The sequence below is a fragment of the Carassius carassius genome, chromosome 3 (assembly GCF_963082965.1).
Source record: "Carassius carassius chromosome 3, fCarCar2.1, whole genome shotgun sequence".
Lineage (NCBI taxonomy): Eukaryota > Metazoa > Chordata > Actinopteri > Cypriniformes > Cyprinidae > Carassius > Carassius carassius.
The window spans coordinates 2,293,967-2,318,224 of record NC_081757.1 but is presented as its reverse complement, the minus strand read 5'-3'; the positions used below and the strand labels follow the sequence as shown (position 1 = coordinate 2,318,224).

Below are 24,258 nucleotides of genomic sequence, written 5' to 3'. Positions count from 1 at the left end.
ATGAAGTGGAGCGTGTGGATAGTATTAAGTTCCTGGGCGTCCATATTTCATCTGACCTGTCCTGGTCTGTCAACACATCACACCTGGTGAAGAAGGCGCAACAACGTCTTTTCTTCCTCAGGAAGTTAAAACGTACTGGACTCTCCTCTCAGCTGCTCAAGAACTTCTACAGTGCTACAATAGAAAGCATACTTTGCTTAAATGCAACAGTGTGGTATGGCAGCTGCACTGCAAAGGAAAGGAAGGACTTGGCACGGGTGGTGAGAACTGCTCAGAGGATTGTGGGCTGCCATCTCCAAGACCTGGACACGATATATGCTGTCCGAATCAGGAAGAAGGCCAGCCGCATAGTGGCCGACCCCATCCACCCGGGAAATGGACTGTTTGTACCGCTTCCTTCAGGAAGGCGGTACAGAAACATCAAGACCACCACAACCAGAATCAAAAACAGCTTTTTCCCCAGAGCTGTGAAAGCTATCACCCTCCTCCATTCCCTTGCAGTCAAACACACATGCAACCTCCCTATATAGCCACACACTTACTCGCTCACATGCACCCTACTCCTACTGATGCAAAATACTTACTTGAATACAAAAACTCTGATTGTTTTGCATTGCTGCACTGTTTTTAATCTACTTGATTTTAATACTCTAGTATATATATTTACTCTGCTGCTATTGAATGTATTCTGGTGTCCGGTGTTTACTTGAGGTATTTATTTCTATTTTATATTTATATATTGCTTGTGTTTATATAATTGCTGTGTCATTTTTTGTATGATAACTGTTTTAAGCCGAGAGTCTCACACAAAATTTCGTTATGTGTGAGCATAATGACAATAGAACATTCTGATTCTGATTAAAATGAAAATAAATAATAAAGAATGACTGTATTTTAACTGCTATAAGAAACACACATTAACTCATTTAAGCTTTGTAATTAGTACTGTAGCCTAAAAGCTTACTTTTGATTTACCTATTACAGTAGTCCATGTGCAGTTACTGGTATCATAAAAATACACTTTATATGTTGGTTTAAAATTCTACAAAAGACACATTTAATGTCCAAAAACTATATTTTTTTTTATCAGAATATTTTCCTAACAATTACTGCTGTCCTATTCGATTGTGCTCAGTTAGTTTAGTGCGCATGCGCACAGCAGCGCTCGTTCAGTAGACTTGCTCACTCCTGACAACAAAATGAATATGTTTTCATGACTTTCTAATAGGGGTGTAACCAGGGGCGTAGTTTGTGGCGGGGATGGGGGGGGGTAACCCCCCAATATTCAAATCCATCAGTTACAACCCCCCCAATATTTCAACATGAAAATCACAGTAGATCAAATGAAAAATATAATATGAAAAAATAGAATTCATTTATTTTGTAAAAATAATTTTGTTCCTAATCCAATATGAGTATGTCATAATAAATCAGACAAAAAATACTCCCCCTCCTTTGAACCGATTGGTAACGCCCAACCAATGAGTCGCACTTTCACCGAAACAAGCGAGAGGTGTTTGAATGGGAGAGCACACGGTTAATGTTAGCGCCAAAAATGAAGAGAAGCGCTGCACAGCGGACTATATTTAACTGCTGGTCAGAGAGGGATGCAAAAAAAATTAAAGCATGTACTGAGAATGAGGTATGAGAATATTGTGTAATAGTTAGTACACACCACATATATTTTAGCTAGCTAATCCATAGCAATGTATTTAACTATAACTATCAGTATAACAAGTTACCAAAGCAGCTGTCTGTTTTGCTAGTATATTTTTCAATAGTGTCTGTAATTATCAACGACAAAAGTATTCACATCGGTGTTTGTTTTATTCCTAAATTAATCTGACTTTTGAACGAATTGGATGAATTAACGATTTAAGTGGCTAACTCATTAAAACAGTGAAACACTGCCGCCTACTGGCGGTTTCAATAATTTCTTTCTTTTGATAATCTCTACTATGTTAGAATTTTATGAATGATGATTATACACAAATTTCATAAGGTTATGAGGTGTATAATCTCTTAACATGTTTTTATAACAGATTCGAGGTAAATATAGCAGCAGGGTAGAAAAGTCAGCAGAGGGAGAGGAGGAGCAGGTGATCAGGTAAAGAAGATGCCATTCAATCAATAAAATAAAATAAAATAGGAAACAGTATAGAAAAACAGCAGCTTTGTAAAGTTAGGCTATACATTAATGCCTTTAATGTTTTAAAGATGTTTCCCTTTAAAAAAAATTAAAATGCATTAAGGTGGAATGTAAAAATCTTAAAATAAATGTCTAAATGTTGTCTCTTTCATATTTGTATATGTTGAATTTGTAATCAGTTAAAGCATGTTGCCAGATAGATAGATAGATAGATAGATAGATAGGAAGAAATAAATTATCCAATAACAATACACATAAAAAAAATTTTTTGAAAAAAAAATAACGGGCAGCATAAAACGTTCAACCCCCCCAATGTTCAAACCAAATCTACGCCCTTGGGTGTAACGATACGCGTATTCGTACTGAACCAATGGTTCGTTGGACTAATTAATTATATTTTGGAAAATAAAAAAAATTGTGAAATATAATGATATGCGTTCAACAAGGTAGCCCAATAACCCAAACGACGTAACAGGCAACGCCCCTGACACCCCCGAAGAAGAAAAAAACACCAACTTATGTTTATGTTAGGCTACTCAGTCAGGCGCTCGCTCACTCAGTAATACACGCTGAAGGCTCGTTGCAAAATGGCCAATGCGTTTAACAGGGAATCCAAAGTGCACCCAAACACCAGACCTGTTGGTTATTGGAGGATCTTCTATTTCTGGTCTGTTAAACGCATAAGCCATTTTGCAACGAGCCTTCAGGGCGTACTGAGTGAGCGAGCACCTTACTCTGTAGTGCAGTGATCCTCACTATTTTTTTCACAAGAGCCACATTGGCAGAGCAAAATCAAAAGGCGAGCCACTTTTACGACAACATAGTACTAAGTCACCTTTGCAAATGTGCATTTCTACATATAAATTGGACATCCCACAAAAAAGAAATAACACGGCCAATACATTTTCGTTTAAGAACAGATTTACTTTAATAGTGGGATGAGCGAAAGCTGGCATGCATGTCAAACAAAATGCCCCCAAAAGAAAAAAAAAATCTCTGTTTTCAGTGCTGATGCATTCATGTAACATATAAGGGCACCTAAAATCTGTCACAACGAACCTGCAAAATTAATGATTATGAATATGTAAAATATAGCAGAAGACATTTAATTTTTTTGTCTGTCGGCTAGAAAGATGCTGACTCGTGATCTTCGCAGTAGTGAACGCGCCTGAGAGAAATGCACATTTCATACGGGAGGGAGAGCAGTCTGTTTTCTTTCGTTTTGAATTGTTTTGTTTAAAAGTAGACATTTCAAGCTTTATATATAGCCTATTTGTCGGGTCTGTGAGGCAAGTAGGCTATACGCTGAGTTTCGGTTCATTCATGAGACAAAGTCCAGGTTCACACCGGCTCCTTCGTATCGTGGTTAGGCCTATCTATTTTCTATTGACTTCTTATTAAATCCAGACAATTGGTTGATTTAAGATTAAGATACAATTAATACAAAACGAAATCAAATTTAAAGACAGGCTTTGTGCTTTCTGTTTGAGGTCTCAGTGAAAGTTTTAAAGCAGTCTTAGTGCCGCTTTCAGAGCGCTCACATTTTTTTTTTTTTTTTTTTTTTTACAATTCTAAATAAATGTGACTTATAGTCCAGTGCGAGGCTAGGCCTATATGTTTTTTCTTCTTCATTGCACATTTTTTGACTGATGCGCCTTTATAGGCTACACCTGTATGAATTCTCATTTAACTTTTTGAACTCCATTATTGAGCCGAGTTTTGCTTGAAAATAGTCTACTGTTGATGACTGTGCAAGACTAATGGATTCAGGGTCAGGCTTGAATGAGCATGCTTCAGACTCGTGGTGTGAGCAGAGCGAAATTGGAGCGGGAAATGCGATGCTCCGTCCACCGTCCTTTTGAAATTGCCGCTCTGCGCTCTGTCCAAGATCCGCCCGCTCGCGCTCCCCGCTCGCTCCCGCCTCACATGCTCTGAAGGCAAGTGGCAGTGTGATACTGTAAGCTACTATGCGAGCCGCCAGTTATAACTTGACGAGCCGCATGCGGCTCGCGAGCCGTGCAATAAGTAACTGTGCTGTAGTGGAAAACGTAGGTTTTAAGAACATGCTTAATGTAATTGAGGCCCGTTACAATATTCCTTCACGAGCTCATTTCAGACAGACCGTAATTCCTGCTTTGTTCCAAAAAACATAAGCCCTATAGAGAACCAATTGAGTAAAAACACACTCAATATAAAGAGTTATAGAGTTCCATATAAAAAGTTACATCTTTGTATTTGTTCATAACTAATATAACATTTTCATTTTTTTTTTTATAAGGAGCTGTTTTTGTTTTATACAGTATGCTGTTAAGAAAACACCATAGAAGATGGGTAAAGAATAGCTCCATCATTGTTCAATGTAAAAAAAAAAAAACATAATTTGTTAGTTTTAATAAATAAAACATTTTTATAAAAATCAAGGAAATTTATCTGCTAATTTTTTCTTTTTGCTGTATCTAAAACGTACCGAACCGTACCGAACCAAACCATGACACCAGTGTATTGTATCGAACCTAACCGTGAACCGTTACACCCCTACTTTCTAACATTTATAGATTAAAAATATACCTGTCACATGTCAGTGACATGTCAGTGACATGCTTGCGAATATTTTGCATCAGACTTTCACTGATGCAAAAGAGGTCTGTGATTCCTTTTATGCTGACCGTGGGGCATTTGTGGCATGAGTCAGCGCTGTACCATTGGAGGAATTTTGTAAGGTCGTCTACCTCTGGGAAAGTTCGCTAATCTGCTGGATTTGGACAATGTCTCTGACTCTGGTTCCTTGGAGACCAAGAGCACTTGACTTTGGAACCCTTCCCAGACTGATCCTCACCATTTCTGGAATTACTTTCAGCTCCAGTATTGTGTGTTTCTTGGGAAAGAACTTTTAATGTTAACATTTTATTTTAGGGTCTCTTAACTAGTTGCTTATTAACATGCATATTACTAGAATATTCGCCATTTATTAGTAGTACTTAAGCAAATATTAATTCCTTATTCTAGATGAGTTTATTGTACATCCCTAATCCTACCCAATACCTAAGCATAAAATCTACCTTACTAACTATTAATTAACATTTATTGAGGGAAAAGTCATATTTAACAGTGAATAAGAGTTTTTGGCAGCACAAACGCTTTGTTTGGAATTGAACCAGGATCCAACTTCCCACAGTTTCATCCTGGTTTCACAGCATGCTCAAAATTCAGAGGAGCTTGAGAATGTCATCTGTTGTCTTTGGTAACAGATTTCATGCTTTCTTATATCTGATATATATACTAAACGACACAGCAAAGTTAATGGCATGGCCCTTTGACATTTTCTTTTTTGCAATACTGGTACTATTTCAGTGAGTCAGCAGAGATTTCACTACTTCTGTTATGCTGCAACGGTTCTCTTAAAAGGAACTGCGAGATGACACATGCAATAAAACTCCTGCTTAACTGACATTTTCTTAACTGCTGCAAAAATACAATAACCTGAAAATGTAATTTGAATATACTAAACACATTTCTCCTGGGTTAAATTGAAAGCATGTGTATTTGGGTTTCTAGTATTTGCTCAGCTCCGGTGCCTTTCTTCATCATTTTAGAGCAGAATGAAATTACATCAGTCAGAATGATATATATTTTATATTTTACAGTTCAAGTTTTATGCATTAGCAAATGCATAGTTGTAAATATATCCTTCAGGAACACGGAAGACTGCTTGCGCTGTAGTAATGATATTTATATTAACCCTAAAAATCCTGACATGATAATGCAGTTATGCAAATTATGAAGGATCATAAAAAAATAGGTATGATCAAGTCTTCTTCATAAAACATTCCTTTCTATATAACTTTTATATTGTTAATAATGTAGTAACTTGTGCCACATTTGATTGTGCTGATAATTTACAAGCTTTAGAAATGTTCACGTCTTGTACAATAACCTTTATTGGGTAAAGAAATCCTTTATATCCTCAAAATCCTCTAGGATTTTTTTTTTTTTATCTCCATTGACATTTGGCAGCAGTACTTGTACTGTTTCTAAATTCCTTTTATCAAGTGAAATTTCAATAGAAAAATAGCCATTTAAAGAGAGTGAGTTCCTTGGAAGAGAAGAATAGTGAGAAATTGTAATTGCGCAACAAACTCTTGCGGGGGAGTGTCAGTCTTTAAAAGTGAGCGTGCCGGCCGCTGTTAGACACACAACTGAGTGACTACAGCAGAGTCTCTTGATATCTTCACTGACATTACTCTGCACACAATACTGACTCAGAATGATGAAGTTCAGTGCATCTGCCTTCATGCTTCTGATCTGCACAGCTGCACTGCTGTCTACAACGGAGGGTAAGCAGACTAACTTACATTCATCATGCTTTCTGATTTTTGATTTATTTGAGCTAATCTCACAGCAAGTCTGTCTGTTTTACTGCAGGAGCTAAACCAATCCAGCTACGCTGTGAGTGTATTAAAACACATTCAGACCCAATCCCATTCAAACTAATACAGTCACTGAGGGTGAATGATGCTGGACCACATTGCAAAAATGAGGAGATCATGTGAGTGTGAATCTTACCAAAGCAGCACTTCGAATACAGACACATAATATGCTCTACCAATCAAAACATTGTTTAGTATTGCTTCTTCAAAAAAGTTAGAAATCCATGGGTTTTTCATAGTTAACTAAAACTAAATATGTGTAAGTATTAGAAATGACAGACAAAAGTATTACAACGTGTCTCATGGTGCATCTTGGTATACTTTTTAACAAAATTTGAATACTTTTTCTCCAAATTAAATAAATATTGATTAAGATTCAGACAAAGATCTTAAAGATCATGAGAGGGTGCAAATATTTGATGCTTCATGGATGGCTCACCTTGTGATTTACTCACCTCCAGCCTGTGTGAATTTTATTTCCAACAGTGATGTTTAGCAAAATGCCAGAGTTGTTCCTTAAAAAATAAAAGCAAAAATAAATTAATTAAATAAAAGTCTCGCTTTGAACATTTTGCTTGGCAGTCATTATCACCATTGAGTTTTATTGTTTGGAAAAGTTGGGCTAATTCATTTAAGTAACTTAAATGTTCCTCAAAAGAAAGTAAGTCATAAAAATTAGCAACTAAACGGTGACTGAATGTCTATTTTTGGGCAAACGATACAGTTAAATGATGAATTCAAAATGTGACTCGTGTATAATTTTATGCAATAGTAAAGACTCATTCTACTGATTTTAAAGAATTGCACATTTATTTCTTACAGTGCCACAATGAAGAAAGGAGTGACATGTCTCAATCCTGCAAAAGACTGGGTGATTTCTCTCAAAGAAAAGTAAGTTCTTGCCTGTGATGACTCTAATTATCCTTCTCAAAATTATTCTTTAGCATGATTTTAATTCTTATATTAATAATAATAATCAATGCATTTTTTTCTGACAACGAGGCATTTTGTTGAATCCTTCAGACACTAACATGTGTCTCTTCATGTTTGCAGATTCAACAAGAAGAATGTCACGAGACAGCAGTGAATGAATATCACCGTTCATGAGCAACTGAAGAAACTGGTTCAACTATAATGTAATATAGGATTTTAAAAAAATTTATTTTGTCATCTCTTGGTGAAAAATTAAGTATTGAATGTGAAAATTTCACTACTGCCTGTTTTATTAAAGATTAACTTCGCTGACCTTTATTATATTTTATTAAAATATATTTATTTGTCGTTGTGTCACTGAATTGTAGTTTTAGATGTTCAAATAGTTTTGCATTGGTATTGAATGAAGACTTGTAATAAAAAACTGTCATAAAGGATATTTTAGTTGGTCTTTATTGTGCTTTTTGTCCTATCACAAAACATTGCAACATTACAATATCATTCCCTGAGCTGTTCACAATGAAATGAAGTCAATGTTCAGCTGATGGTTTATGGCAAGCTCACAGTTTACCTGTGTCTGTGATTCTTCTGGTCTGCTCGAGGCTGAGACTACTAAATGTGTGTGTGTGTGTGTGCACTGTAAAACCCGACAAGTAAACTTAACTCAAACCGTTTGAGTAAACAGATTGCCTTGATTTAAACCATGTATGTTTTGAAACTTTGCATTCAAGTAATTAAGTGATTAGCTAAGTGCTGATTGAGAATTAGTGATGAACAGCTGCTGTTAACAAACAGAATCACTGAAGAAAAGAGAAACACAAGAACTACTACAACTGACTTCAGACACAGCCTTAGATGAAATCAACTGAAATAAAATACATGAAATCTCTCAAGATCTGATTAAACAACCCCACAAACAGCATCACCAGCTCCACTTATTAATAACCAGACTGACTTTATTTCTGTCAGACGTCTACAGAAGATCTTATTGAGAATGAACTAAGGTTTAGATGTTGATTTATTGTTTCATTTGAAGTAACCATGTTAGAGATCAGTGTTTGCTTTAGTTGGGCTCTTGACCCTTGACTTCTGTCTTAGTCTTTTTTCTGGCTGTTATAACTGTGTGTTTCTAAAACACATTTGTTGTAATCCAAAAGCCCAGAAGAAATGCCATCAGGTGTTAACCTGTACCTAGGTGTAGGTTGTTATACTTTATATTGGTGATGATAATCATCAATTATTGAAGTGTTCTGAGTCTAATCTCCGATGAAATAGGTGTTGTGTAGTTTTTTATTGATTATAGTAAATGGGTGCTAAGAGCCAGTGGTTCTGTGATAATCAGATAATACAAAGACTTTCCAAACAGTTTGGACTTCTATGGTGTCAATTAGTCACACACAGACATCAATAATCAGAATATGAACCTCAACAATGGTGACCATAAAAAAAAAATGCTGCAGAGCATGCTGGGAGCCATGGATGAGTTTTGTACTACAATAGTACCCAGCATGCATTGCAACATGTTTTTTTTTCGTCACCATTGTAGAGGTTCATATTCTGATTATTAATGTCTGTGTTTGACCAACTACTGGCATAGAAGAAAAATGTATGTGTACAAAATGTTTAGAAAGTCATTTTTATATTAACTGATTATCACAGAACCACTGGCTCTTAGTGTCATTTTTTACTAGAACCACTTCTACAAATTACACTACACCTACTTCATCAAAGATTAGACTCTGTACGGCTCAATAATTGTGAATAACAATGAATAATTATCATCACCAATATAAAGTATAACAACCTACACCTAGGTACAGGTTAACACCTGATGGCATTTCTTCTGGGCTTTTGGATTACAACAAATGTGTTTTAGAAACACACGGTTATAACAGCCAGAAAAAAGACTAAGACAGAAGTCAAGGGTCAAGAGCCCAACTAAAGCAAACACTGATCTCTAACATGGTTACTTCAAATGAAACAATAAATCAACATCTAAACCTTAGTTCATTCTCAATAAGATCTTCTGTAGACATCTGACAGAAATAAAGTCAGTCTGGTTATTAATAAGTGGAGCTGGTGATGCTGTTTGTGGGGTTGTCTAATCAGATCTTGAGAGATTTCATGTATTTTATTTCAGTTGATTTCATCTAAGGCTGTGTCTGAAGTCAGTTGTAGTAGTTCTTGTGTTTCTCTTTTCTTCAGTGATTCTGTTTGTTAACAGCAGCTGTTCATTACTAATTAACAATCAGCACTTAGTTAATCTTAATTGCAATGTACATCTTTCAGTGAACTCAACTGATTTAAGTTCAGAGTACTCATAACTGTTAGTTTTTTCAACTTAAATGGTTTAAGGCAATCGGTTTCCTCAAACGGTTTGAGTTAACATAACTTGTCAGGTTTGAGTGAGGCTGTGTCTGAAGTCAGCTGTAGTTCCTTTCTCTCTTTTCTTCAGTGATTCTGTTTGTTAACAGCAGGTGTTCATCACTAAAGCTCAATTATCACTCAATTAATCACTTAATTACTTAATTGCAATGTATATCTTCTTTCAGTGAACTCAACTGAATTAAGTTCAGAGTACTCATAACTGTGAGTTTTTTCAACTTAAACGGTTTAAGGCAATCGGTTGCCTCAAATGGTTTGAGTTAACATAACTTAAGGATATCTGTTTACTCAAACCGTTTGAGTTAAGTTTACTTGTCGGGTATTACAGTCAAGGCAATCGGTTTACTCAAACGGTTTGAGTTAAGTTAACTTGTCGGGTTTTACAGTGTGTGTGTGTGTGTGTGTGTGTGTGTGTGTGTGTGTGTGTGTGATCTTTGTTTGTTTGGGTGTGGCAAGCATGATTAATGTTTAGCACATCTCTGCTTACAATCAGCCTTCCTACAATTGATGTGAGGTAGACCTACCAAATCAAAATGGAAAATTCTACTAAAATAGTCTTAGAATCTGTAATTTGTTTCAAATTTTGAGTTCTGATAACTTTTACTGTGTGCATTCTCAATTCAGAAACATTTATTTTTCTAAAGAATTATAACATTGTACAAACAGTTTAGCTGTTGTTATTATATACACAAATGTTAAGAATTGTATAGCCTTGGTAGATATGATCAAAGAATGCTGTGAAAATAAATCTGCATTGTTAATCCATTTGATCTTTTATAAAAAAAAAAAATAAAAAAATAAAAATAAATAAAAAAAAAATGACAAAAAAATTTACCTTGCATTGGAGAATAAGAATTTAAAAAGGAAATATCATTATGAAATAAATGTTTTACTCTAATACACAATGGACATAATTAAAGGGACACTTTTATTCAATACTTTTTAAAATGAAATTTGATTGCATATTTTGATTGCCAAATTAGTATAGGAGTTTTCTCCTTTAATGCCTGATGAGGTTAGAGAACACCTGACAAGAGATCAGAGACAATTTCTTCATCCAGAATCACATCAGATTCCCAGCTCAATGACGGTGTTTCTCCTCTTCAGTTCTTCACACTTCTAGTCTATAGGGTTCAGCTAAAGGAACTAGAATGGACATAGCAGAAGCTTGGCTTTGTGACCAGTGACCCATTTTTGTGTTGTTTTTAAGGTTTGTTTCAAGATTACTGTCCGGTTGGAAGATCCAAACGTGGCCCATTATAAGATTTCTAACAGTCAGTCACTTTTAGATTTTTCATCTGTTGGCATTTGATAGAATCAAAGATTCCATGTATCTAAACAAGAAATATAGGCCCACAATATAAAAAATACAACAGCATATTTCATTGGACACATGGGGTACTTTAATTGACAACAGAATATGCTGGGGATTGTTTTTTCCCAAACAACATGTGGTGATGTAGGTGCTGTTTGATCTTTTTTTTTGTTTTTTTTTTTTTTTTTTAGGTTTTCTGACCCTGAAACTCATCCTATTTCTGCAGTTCTCCAGCTGTGGTCCTTGGAGAGTCACACTCAAACTCTCCTCCTCACCGTGCATTAGGACAATAAACTGCAGACACACGTCCTCTTCCAGGCAAATTTGTATCATTTTCTGTTGATTGAAAATTCTTAATTATTGCCCTGATTCTCATATTCTTCACTTTCTGATGGAGTCCCTCCATTAGTCGCGTTTCATTGCTTCCTCCGCATCGGATGGGGCTCCCCTCTCGGTGCAGCAGACCTGTCGGCTCCCTTCGGTCGCAGGGTCAATCTTCAATCTGTTGTTTTGAGTACAATGCACACTCAGCGGTGGACGTGGGATCTCCCTCCTGGTGCAGCAGAGCCGTCGAATCCCTTCGGTAGCAGTGGGAGCCCTCCATCTGACGCATCAAACCACGCCTCATATTCAGTCGCAAGAGGGACTCTTCCTTCCAGAGCAGCAGTGTGACCCCTCCGTCTGTCATTTTGAGTCACGTTGCATGCTCTGCAGCAGACAGGGCTCCCACTCCTGGTCCAGCAGAGTCACGGGCTCCCTTCGAGGGATCAAACTGCAGCTCATATCCAGCCGCAACTGGGGACTCTCCCTTCAGGTGCAGCAGAGACGCAGCTCCCTTTGGATGCAGCATGAGTCCCTTGATCAGTCACGTCTCTTTGCTTATTCAGCATCGGACAAGGGCTCCCCTTCTGCTGCAGCAGACCCACATCTCCCTTCGGTCACAGGGTGAACCCTCCATCTGTCATATGAGTTATGATGTATGCTTAATTTGATCTCCCTCCCGTTCCATTATCCTTCTTCTCGAAGTTGTGTTTGTCCTCCTCAGTGTGTTTCTCAAAGACACAATTACAGTGCTGTTACTGTAGCTTAGTTTTCAACTTTTTTCGTTGGTGAAATAGTGCTAAAACAGGCAATATGGTGCCTAAAATGCACTTAATATTAACTTATTGTTAATTCAATTTTTATAAAAATCAAAATCACATTTGTTATGCTAATATCTGGAGAACAACTGCACTCTTTGTATGATGTTATATTAACTATATTAAATTAAATAAACCGAACCGACTAAATCATAGTGAACCGGGGAAAATCTAAATGCACACCCGCACTAGTCTAATGATATTAAACAAGCTAAGTAAACGCCTGTATAAAATGCCTGTTATAATCGCTAACAGCGCAGACTACATCGGTGACAAAAGTAAATTGGTTCACAATATTTTTGGACACGATTTATTAATGCCTCAGCATCATCTTTATTAAAGAGAAAATAATCACATCATCCGATGTTTAATGTGAATAAAGTAAGCTTGACTTATGGAGTTGCACTACTACTAAACACATTGTTTTCTCGCACCGGACTGTGTGTGTGTGTGTGTGTGTGTGTGTGTGTCGGTGGTGGTGAGGTAAAAGGGGAGCAGGCAGTGGACCAAAGCAATGTGAGGCAAAGCAGAGGGAACTCGAGATATTTAAAACTTTTTTTGATGTTGCTCCGTTTGCATTTGTATTGTTTTACTACTTACACAATTAGTTTAACTATATATCATTATATTATTTACAATACACATATTTCAATTATATTTTAGGGGGGGACAACCCTCAGATAGGGGGGGTCCGGACCCCCCCGACCCCCCCGCGATTTCCGCCTATGGCCACTGGCTCCCTTCGGTTGTGGTAGGAGCCCTCCATCCGATGCATAAAACCATGCCTCGAATATCCTTGCCTATTCAGCATCTGATGGGGCTCTCCCTTCCAGTGCAGCAGATCCTCGGCTCCCTCCGGTTGCAGTGTGAGCCCTCCGTCGATTGTCTGATTTACACTGCGTACTTGGCAGCAAACGGAGCTTTCCCTCCCAGTGCAGCAGAGCTGCAGGCTCCCTTCGATTGCAGTGAGAGCCCTCCATCAGACGCATTAACCCGTGCCTCATACTCAGTCGGTGCAGCATAGCCGCAGCTCCCTTCGAATGCAGCAAGAGTCCCTCATTTGATATCTGGCATTGTGCTTCTCTCTTAGCGGCATATAGGGCTCGCCAGTCTGACATTGCGAGCCGCATCCCTCCTCCACCCCAACTCCTCACTTCTAATCTATTGTCATCCCATATAGGGATAGGGGGAGTTCTTTGGGTTCAGGCTATATTCCGGCCCCGGAGCTCTACCCCAGGACAGCACGCCAAAATATGCTTACTATTTGTTATCAGATTAGACGTAAGGGTAAACTCGTGAATTGGCTATTGCTAAAAATATACCCCAGCGACTTAATACTGGTTTTGTGGTCAAGGGTCACATATATTATATTCAACAACCCCATCAATCATCACAAACATTTACATTGCACAGAAAAAAGTGAAACACCAACTAGAAAATATGAAATGAAATGATCAAAAATAATCACAAAATAAAATATTCAAGAAATGTAAAATATTGGGGAGATATGAACCAGAAATAAGAATGGTAAAACTGAAGCAAACAATGTTTGTTAATGGTTGAAACTATGATGTCCATGCAAAGAATCCCAACTCAAGTCAAACTTGATACAACCAAGAGTCCTCCTGTCCACCACATGTAGAATCCACCTGCTCTTTGTGTTCGTGTAAAACGTCCCAAGTCTCCATGAGTCCAGCAACAAACAAAGTGAGCAGTTTGTTGAAGCAAACCTTATGAACTATTTCCTCATAAAAAAGAAAGCAAGGAATAAAGGTCCATCTAAATAAAGACACATTTACAATTAGCATGCATGACTGTCTCAATAATCAATACATACGCAATACAACAATTACACATTAAGTTCAAATCACCAAAACATAAAATCCATGAAAACACAACAACAATACTTACTGATTGACCAAAAGGAAACAAATTCCTCAAACATAGGGCTTTAGAAAGAAGGTTGGAATAGCACAAGAAAGCCATTACTTCCTCTATCCAAACACTTGCCTACTTCTTTATGTATAATACCTGGCTAAATATTCATCTACTGTAGGAAGATGATTTGTGCCACCTAATGCTGCGAAAAACACAACTGATTAGGTAACAGTGTCTTTTACAAGGGAGTTCAACCTCCCACATAGCAAATGGACTTGGCCCACATGTGGGCTCAAGGTGGCACTGCTGGCCTCCTGTCGGCAATGGCATGTACCCTTTCAGCCAGAGCTGGGCCATGTGTGGCAATGACAGCACGGCTGGGATCCAGCAAACAACATGAGGGCCAATTGTTGGTGGGAGGAGTGTGGCCCAGATCAGTCAGGTGATATGTGGCCCAAATCAGGCTAAGATCTGGCAGCATATTATGTGACCCATGATAAACAAGATAAATACAATATTGCATGATAATGGTTAAAAGATCACATACATTTTAATGAAGTGTAGTATTGTTAAAATGTAGTCTTTGAAATGAGATGTCAAAACAGAATGAAACGTTATCATTTCAAAATTAAGCAAATCAGTCAAGTGCATTAAACTGCACTTAATTATAATTTTATAAAATTTTATATTATTATTCTTGGTACAAATATTGTTAGAATCCTTACATGAAAAGAAAGAGAGAGAGAGAGTATTTAACCATTATCCTGTAATATTTATTTGGTTTGGGATCAGTATCTATAATAGAGATTGGGGGCACATCATTTTTATTAGTAGGCTGTCATGCACAAGCTTTAAATAAAATGATCATAAAAGTATTTTATTTTTATTTAAATCCTGTATCCATGTGATGCTTGGTGTGAGGAACAGATCCAAATTCAAACCGCATTCATTGGCGATATGTATCTCCTTCCTCTGTAGCTATAGTAAGTATTTAAAAATGTGCCGTTAAGAAGTTTTACAACAAGTTTTATGGCAGCGATATCAAACGTTCATTGGCTCTCTTTGGAACGAGTCTTTAATCTAGTTCTGGGCCACTTCCGCCCCATCATTTTTTGCGGTACTTGGGCCGTGGGAAAAGTCATTGTGTGGCCCGGATCTGGGCCAAAAGACATTTGTTATGTGGGCTTCAGTAAACGATTGCTTCAAATCGTTCCTATTTGTTCTTTTCAGCCTCCCAGAACAATAGGGAAGCGAGCCTTAAGGAATAGATTGACCACATCCTACCCTAAGGAAGTGACATGTGGAGATATTGATTTGGACTGACCCAAGGGGCAGTACTACATATCAGAGGTGTGGACTTGAGTCATGTGACTTGGACTCGAGTCAGACTCGAGTCATGAATTTGATGACTTCAGACTCGACTTGACAAAATGTACAAAGACTTGCAACTCGACTTGGACTTTAACATCAATGACTCGTGACTTCACTTGGACTTGCGCCTTTTGACTCGAGAAGACTTGCTACTTCCCATGAAAACCTGGGGAAAAAAATAGTTCACACGGCCACGCCGCTCTCAGTGTATCTGCATCTGTGAAAAAAATGTGCACCACCTGTATGCATGCAGAGAGCACGCACGCTGCCTGCACGACATCTAATCACTGTAGTCCCACGTTGGTTTGATTCGACAGCATCTAAGCAGGCACATTGCAAGACAACCACTGAAGCGCAACAAGAAACAATGCACCAGTTGGGAAAATGATACCAAAGATAGTGTCGTTTGGCTATAAAAATTACGAGGTAGTCGACAAAAAACAAGTTGCAATTTGCAAAACATGCGGGTCGAAGATTACAGACGGAGGTGCCACAACGTCCAACTTTGTTTGACACTTGAAGTTGCACAAAGGTAAGTTTTGAATGAATGCTAAGCACCTTATCGGATGTACCGTACTGTATCAACGAGACAGTAAATGCACGTCTCCCTTGCTGGTTCATGCTAACAAAAATAGGGATTTTTGAAATCGGATTAAATGAGGTACATGAGTGTAGCACACTCAGATGGAAAACCTCGCCAACATCATGTCAACGTCCGTTTTAAAGTACCATTTCTACCTTGCTGCTAGACGGATAAACATAAATGTATATCTCAGTCTCTCCAACACACATGGGAAAAAAACAGGTCATTGTTCTAGTGCAATATGCTGTTGAAATACAAGCATTTTTGTGAAAATTTAAAATTAAAATTAAAAATCTAATTAAAATTTAATTTATGGAAAGAAAAAAAAAATGTCCAGGGTGCTCAAGGAGTTCAAAAAAATGTTTTTTTTTAAGGTGCTCTTTGGGTTCGGGAATTCAGTAAAATGTAGTAGAAGGAAATCCAAGGCACGGAAATCCTGGCTATTTCATGACAGAAAATTTAAAAGACATTGGGGGAAAAACCCATACCCTGAAGAAGGCTGTTTGTGCCACTGCGCGTGGGTTGTTCCCCTTTCGAGGGAACATCGAACTGCGTCGAACGACACTTTGGGGGAAGCCCCTCAGCGTAGCGCCTCCGAAGTATGAATGAAACTGAGCCAATCTTGATTGGTGTTGCGTCATGACGTAATGTGTTACGGCATACGCGGAAGCTATAAAAAGGACGCCGGCACACAACAGAGATAGCTTTCTGTTCTTCAGCAAGCGCTCTCTGTCTTGTGTGTCTTATTTGGTGTTGTATTGTCTTTAGTCACAAGCATTATTATGGCGAGCAGTTTCACGAGGTGTGTGCATCCCTGCCCACGTTATATCACGGGTGGGGACACACACCGAATGTGTGTGCACTGTTTGGGAGTGCAGCATGCGCGGGCAGCTCTCGAGGGGGCTGCTTGCGAGGATTGTGAGAGATTGCCAATCCGTGTGCTGCGCTCCCGCCTGGCCGTTTTCACTGGGGATGGCCAGGCTCGCGAGCCCCGTCCGCCGAGGCGGCGCAGCAACGCTCTTCATGGGGCTCGCAGATGGATCTGGCGGGGGATCTCAAGACTGCCGAGGCACGCTCTCGCGATTCATCCGCCAGTTGCTATGCTATCGGCTGTTCCATGGAGGCAATGGTGGTCTCCAAGAGACATTTATGGCTAAATTTGTCAGGCATAAAGGAGAAGGACAGGGCTTTCCTCCTTGATGCCCCGATTTCGCCCTCTGGCCTGTTCGGCGACTCAGTTAATATCGTCGTCGACAGGTTTCAGGAGGCAAAGAAACAGTCTGCAGCCTTTAAACAATACCTCCCTCGCCGCTCGAGATCTAAGAAGCCTGCCCCAGGCGGGCAGCCGCAGCCATCCGCCAGCTCCTCCGCCTATAGACAGGCGCAAAAGGAGAGCGTCGCTTCTAGAGCCCCCCCTCAGGCAGCCTGGGGGCATAGATGACGCTCTCAGCCGAAGCCTAAGCCGGGCGACCTGAGGGCCGTCCTACAGGCTAAGAAGCCTTCAAACAAAGAGGTCCTTGCCTGCCTAGGCCCTCTGCGGGCGGCCCCACCCGTGGGGGAGCGATCGGGGTCGCCTCCTCTGTGGAGCCCACAGGAAATCGATGTCAACTTCCCGCCGTTAAGTACGCTTCGGGACGCATCGGTCTCCAGCGAACGCGCCCTGCACTGTCCGCCCCACAGGCTTGCGGCCAGGCAGCATTCGCGTCCGCACATCGAGAATCGTTTTTGGTCGAACCCTGCCGGAGATCCGCTTCGGGGGGCCAAGAACGAATCCCGATTAATACCCAAGGCCAGCCTCGAGGGGCTGGTCCCCTTAGTAGAGTATTTAGATGCATGGAAAAATCTCACAAATATTTCTCCTTGGGCTCTGCGCACCATTCAAAGGGGGTACAGATTACAGTTTGGTTCCCGCCCACCAAAGTTCAATGGGGTGGTCTGGACTGTAGTCAACCCAGAGCAGAGTCGGGTGTTGGAACAAGAAGTAAACTCTCTGCTGGTAAAGGAGGCTATAGAACGTATTCCTCCTTCAGACAGGGAGTCCGGGTTCTACAGCCGCTACTTCTTAGCTCCCAAGAAGGATGGGGGGTTGCGTCCAATAATAGATCTCAGGCACTTGAATCGGTCTCTGAGGAGGTTCAGGTTCAAGATGCTCACTATTCCCATCATCGTGAACCAAATTCAATCCGAGGATTGGTTTGTCACGATAGACCTGAAGGACGCATACTTCCACATTTCCATCCTTCCGTCTCACAGGAAGTTCCTGAGGTTCGCCTTCGGGGGCGAGACGTACCAATATCGGGTTCTTCTGTTTGGCCTAGCTCTCTCCCCTCGCACATTTACAAAATGTATGGATGCAGCTCTAGCACCACTGAGGCTTCAGGGTCTCAGGGTTCTCAATTATATTGACGACTGGCTGATTCTAGCCCAGTCACAAGAGCTGGCAGTTCGGCATTGAGATGTTGTCCTTGCCCACATCCAGAGCCTGGGATTGAGACTCAACACGAAAAAGAGCATGTTGGCACCAGCCCAGAGAACCTTGTTCCTGGGAGTGGTGTGGGATTCGGTCTCGATGCGGGCACAATTGTCTCCACGGTGACCAGGATAAAGCTAGGCCAGGCCATCACTGTAAAACATTTCCAGAGAGTGTTAGGTCTCATGGCAGCAGCATCCAATATCATTCCATTCGGTCTCCTGCACATGAGACCCTTGCAGTGGTGGTTGAAAACCAAGGGGTTCTCCCCGAGGGGAAACCCATTTCGCATGATCAGGGTTACGCGCAGATGCCTTCGTTCCCTATCTATGTGGAAGAAAGCTTGGTTTCTGTCCCAAGGTACCGTGTTGGGAGCGTCATGTCACCGGAAAACCGTCTCGACAGACGCCTCCCTCACGGACTGGGGCGCGGTCATGGACGGCAGCTTTTCGAGAGGTCCATGGCAGGACCATCATTCCTCCTGGCATATAAACTGCCTGGAAATGTTGGCGGTGTTCCGAGCTCTGAGGAGCTTCCTGCCGGATCTCAAGGGTCATCACATCCTTGTGAGGATGGACAATATGTCTGTGGTGGCCTACATAAACCATCAAGGGGGTCTGAGGTCTACCCCCCCAAGGCAGACTGGCGCATCAGATCCTATTGTGGTCCCAGGGGAAATTGTTGTCTCTCAGAGCAACATACATCCCAGGGAATCAGAATCAGGGAGCAGACATCCTGTCGAGGCAGGGGCTAAGGCCCGGGGAATGGAGACTCCATCCCGAGGTGGTAGAGTCCATATGTCAGAGGTTCGGCCCACTGGAAGTGGATTTATTCGCGTCTCGAGAGACAACTCACTGTCCACTGTGGTTCTCCCTCACACATCCAGCCCCACTGGGGTTGGATGCCATGGTACAGACGTGGCCGAGGCTGCGTCTTTATGCCTTTCCCCCGATCGATCTGCTCCTGGGAGTTCTAGAGAGGGTTCGTCGCAACGGCATCAGTTTATTATTGGTAGCCCCATTGTGGCCGGCCCGAGTATGGTTCTCAGACATAATATTACTCCTGGACGGCCCTCCGTGAGAGCTTCCCACCAGGAGGGACCTGCTGACATAGGCAGAGGGCTCAATTCTTCACCCTCGGCCCGAACTATGGAAACTATGGGTCTGGCCCCTGAGGGGGCACAGTACCGAGAAGCAGGCCTGTCAGCAGGAGTAGTGGAGACCCTACTCAGCTCTAGAGCTCCCTCCACAAGGAAATTGTACGGCCTAAAATGGAATGTTTTCACCGTTTGGTGCAGAGAGCAGGAGGTGGACCCAGTTAACTGCCCAGTGGCTTCATTGCTGTAGTTCCTCCAAGATCCAAGATGAGGAGAGACTTCACTTGCTCTGCCCTGTCAGAGCTTTTAAAATATATATCCAGAGGTCCTCCTCATGGCGGAAGTCAGACCAGTTGTTAGTCTGTTTCGGGTTGCCCAAGAAGGGGCTTCCTGCCTCCAAACAGACCATATCTATGGCCTACCAGGTGCGCAATTTGCCTTCACCTCTGGCCGTGAGGGCTCATTCTACTAGAGGCATGGCGTCCTCTAGAGCCCTCCTCTCAGGGGCCCCCATCCAGGAGGTCTGCAATGCAGCAGGATGGGCCACCCCTCACACTTTTATTAGATTTTACAGCCTGGACATTCCATCGACTCCTGGCACCCTTGTGCTCTCGTCCTAAGTGTGCCTGTGCGCAGCTTCACTCCAGGACAGGCAGGGCTCGTTGTGGCATAGTGGGTACTCGTTCCCCCAAAGTGTCGTTCAACGCAGTTCGATGTTCCCTCGAAGGGGAACGTCTCGGGTTACTACTGTAACCCTTATTCCCCGAGAAGGGGAACGAGAACTGCGTCTCGTCGCCACACCTCCCCCTGCCTGGGTGCGCTTCCTTCATCACATAAGCTATCTCTGTTGTGTGCCGGCGTCCTTTTTATAGCTTCCACGTATGCCGTCACACATTACGTCATGACGCAACACCAATCAAGATTGGCTCAGTTTCATTCATACTTCAGAGGCGCTACACTGAGGGGCTTCCCCCAAAGTGTCGTTCGACGCAGTTCTCATTCCCCTTCTCGGGGAACAAAGGTTACAGTCGTATACAGTCGTACATGTCTTTTAAATTTTCTATCATGAAATAGCCAGTCCAATAAAGGATTTTTATAATTTTCTAAAGAAGAGTGCCTTGGATTTCCTTCTACTAAAATTTTATTTATCAAATATTTTATATTTGATTAATGTCACTGTATAAAAAGAGGTTTAAATAAATACAAATCTTACAGACATACATGATTTGTATAAATTCTATTTCTGTGGTAAGAGGACTTGAAATGACTCGAAACTAAAAAACTACTGGTAGGACTTTGGACTCGACTTGAGACTTGTTGGCTTTGACTTTTGACTCGACTCGGGACTTGCCTCATCTTTGACTCGACTTGACTCGGGACTCGAGGGAAAAGACTTGAGACTTACTTGTGACTTGCATAACAATGACTTTGTCCCACCTCTGCTACATATGGAATGGGTCTCTGAGGCAGACCCTACCTTAGAGTAGAGATGGAACAACTGCCAGAAGAGACTGACAGAGCGGGTCTTTCAAGGAAAGACACAGGTTTACAGAGAGGGAAAACTTACCATTGAAGAATACACATATGGGATTATGAAATAGGATTCAAGCCATATGGACACCTAGCCCATGCAAACACCAGTACTGGGCCTGGCCTCAGTTTTTTGGAAGAGAGAAACATTGAAAAATCGTAATTGCGTAATAAAATCTTTCATGTTGTGTGGGAGTGTCTGTCTGTATAAACAAGAGTGCCGGTCACTGTTAGACACACAACTGAATGACTACAACAGATAGTCTCTTGATACCTTCACTGGCACAATACTGACTCAGAATGATGAAGTTCAGTGCATCTGCCTTCATGCTTCTGATCTGCACAGCTGCACTGCTGTCTACAACAGAGGGTAAGCAGACTAACTTACATTCATCATGCTTTCTGATTTATTATTATTTATCTATTTTGATGAATCTTTCGTGATAATCTCACAACAACTTTCTCTGTGCTATTGCAGGTAGACCTAAACCCATGCTTTTACGCTGTCAGTGCATTAAAACATATTCAAGGCCAATCCCAATCAAAAAAATACAGTCATTGAAGGTGATTCCTGCTGGACCACATTGCAAAAATGTGGAGATCATGTGAGTGTGAAACTTACCAAAGCAGCACTTCGAATACAGACACATAATGTGCTCTACCAATCAAAACATTGTTTATTATTGCTTCCTCAAAAAAGTTAGAAATAGTTAACTAAAACTAAATATATGTAACTGTTACAAATTACAGACAAAAGTATTAAAACGGGTCTCATGGTGCATCCTGGTATACTTTCAAATACTTTCAGGAGTTCACTTGTGTGGTGAACACTTTCTTTCACCAAATTCAATGATTGTTTTAGAATAAGATTCAGACAAAGTTCTTTTAGATCATGAGTGTGCAAATATTTAATGCTTCATGGATAGCTCACCTAATTAATGAAATATGTTTATAATTTACTCACCTCCAGCCTGTGTAAAAAAGTCTTGCTTTGAACATTTTCCTTGGCAGTCATAATCACCATTGAGTTTTATTGTTTGGAAAAGATGGGTTTACACAATTCTGATAAGTAACGTATTATATGTTCCTCAGAACAAATTAAGTCATAAAAAATGTATGATTGATTAATGAAAAATTAAACTAAATGATGACTGAATGTGTATTTTTGGGCAAACGATACAGTTAAATGATGAATTCAAAATGTGACTCATACAGTATATAATTTTATGCAATAGTAAAGACTCATTCTATTGATTTTAAAGAATTGCACATTTGTTTCTTACAGTGCCACAATGAGGAAAGGAAAGATGTGTCTCAATCCTGCAAAAGACTGGGTGATTCCTCTCAAAGAAAAGTAAGTTCTTGTCCATGAAGACTCTAATTATCCTTCTCAAAATTATTCATTAGCAAGATTTGAATTCTCTTATATTAATTATAATAATTAAAGCTTTTAAATCAAGACAACGAGGCACTTTGGTGCATCCTTCAGACACTAACGTGTCTCTTCATGTTTGCAGATTCAAAAAGAGGAACCTCAAAAGACAACAGTGAATGAATATCACCGTTCAAAGAGCAACTGAAGAAACTGGTTCAACTATAATGTAATATAGGATTTTTATTTTTTTATTTTGTCATCTCTCAGTGAAAAATGAAGTATGTGAAAATGTGTTTTCACTAATGCCTGTTTTATTAAAGATTAACTTTACTGTAACCTCACTGACCTTTATTATATTTTATAAAATTATATTCATTGTTGTGTCACTGAATTAGTGTTATAGTTTTGCATTGGTTTTGAATGAAGACTTAATAAAAAAAAAAATAATAATAATAAAAACTGTCATAAAGGATATTTTAGTTGGTCTTTATTGTGCTTTTTGTCCTATCACAAAACATTGCAACATTGCAGTATCATTCCCTGAGCTGTTTACAATGAAATTAAATCAAAGTTCAGCTGATGGTTTACGCCAAGTCTGCTCGAGGCTAAGAATACTAAATTTGTGTGTATTGTGTGTGTGTGTGTGTGTGTGTGTGTGTGTGTGTGTGTGTGTGTGTGTGTGTGTGTGAACTCTGTTTGTTTAGGTGTGGCAAACGTGATTAATGTTTTATCACACGTCTCCTTGCAATCAGCCTTCCTTCAACTAACGTGAGTTCTGATAACTCTTACTGTGTGCATTCTCTAATGAATTGTAACATTGTACAAACAGTATAGCTGTTGATATTGTACACAAATGTTCAGAATTCTTGGTAGCCTTGGTAGATATGATTAAAGAAGGCTGTGAAAATAAATCTGCATTGTTAATCCTTTTGATCTTTTATTTAAAAAAATAAAAATCACAAAACAAAATTTACCTTGCACTGGAGGATAAGAAGAGACAATTTCTTCATCCAGAATCACATCAGATTCCCAGCTCAATGACGGTGCTTCTCCTCTTCAGTTCTTCACACTTCTAGTCTATAGGGTTCAGCTAAAGGAACTAGAATGGACATAGCAGAAGCTTGGCTTTGTGACCAGTGACCCATTTTTGTGTTGTTTTTAAGGTTTGTTTCAAGATTACTGTCCGGTTGGAAGATCCAAACATGGCCCATTATAAGATTTCTAACAGTCAGTCACTTTTAGATTTTTCATCTGTTGGCATTTGATAGAATCAAAGATTCCATGTATCTAAACAAGAAATATAGGCCCACAATATAAAAAATACAACAGCATATTTCATTGGACACATGGGGTACTTTAATTGACAACAGAATATGCTGGGGATTGTTTTTTCCCAAACAACATGTGGTGATGTAGGTGCTGTTTGATTTATTTTTTTATTTTTTTATTTATTTTTGGTTTTCTGACCTCGAAACTCATCCTATTTCTGCAGTTCTCCAGCTGTGGTCCTTGGAGAGTCTTAAGACACTCAAACTCTCCTCCACACCGTGCATTAGGACAATAAACTGCAGACACACGTCCTCTTCCAGGCAAATTTGTAGCATTTT

At 40.0% G+C, this 24,258-nt stretch overlaps 1 protein-coding gene across 3 annotated transcripts; it reads left to right on the top strand.

The window, feature by feature from the left end:
- Nucleotides 1–6,330: 6,330 nt before the first annotated feature.
- LOC132116194 (interleukin-8-like) lies at nt 6,331–23,063 on the top strand. Of its 3 annotated transcripts, none has more exons than XM_059524896.1 (4): nt 6,331–6,483; nt 6,572–6,695; nt 7,399–7,467; nt 22,794–23,016. In XM_059524896.1, the coding sequence occupies exons 1-4, from the start codon at nt 6,414–6,416 to the stop codon at nt 22,825–22,827; spliced, it is 297 nt and encodes a 98-aa protein (XP_059380879.1). In that variant the 5' UTR covers nt 6,331–6,413; the 3' UTR covers nt 22,828–23,016. The 3 variants fall into 3 exon arrangements, with proteins under 3 accessions (XP_059380879.1, XP_059380869.1, XP_059380861.1); XM_059524886.1 differs by lacking the exon at nt 22,794–23,016 and adding an exon at nt 7,630–7,926; XM_059524878.1 differs by lacking the exons at nt 6,331–6,483; nt 6,572–6,695; nt 7,399–7,467 and adding exons at nt 21,538–21,646; nt 21,755–21,881; nt 22,562–22,630 and having other exon boundaries at nt 22,794–23,063.
- Nucleotides 23,064–24,258: the final 1,195 nt, after the last annotated feature.

Excerpts from the sequence above, each read along its gene's own strand:
- LOC132116194 (XM_059524878.1), top strand. The coding sequence starts at position 21,577 with ATGATGAAGTTCAGTGCATCTGCCTTCATGCTTCTGATCTGCACAGCT. Across the intron at positions 21,647-21,754 it reads ACTGCTGTCTACAACAGAGG|GTAGACCTAAACCCATGCTT; the intron begins GTAAGCAGACTA and ends GTGCTATTGCAG. Across the intron at positions 22,631-22,793 it reads GTGATTCCTCTCAAAGAAAA|ATTCAAAAAGAGGAACCTCA; the intron begins GTAAGTTCTTGT and ends TCATGTTTGCAG.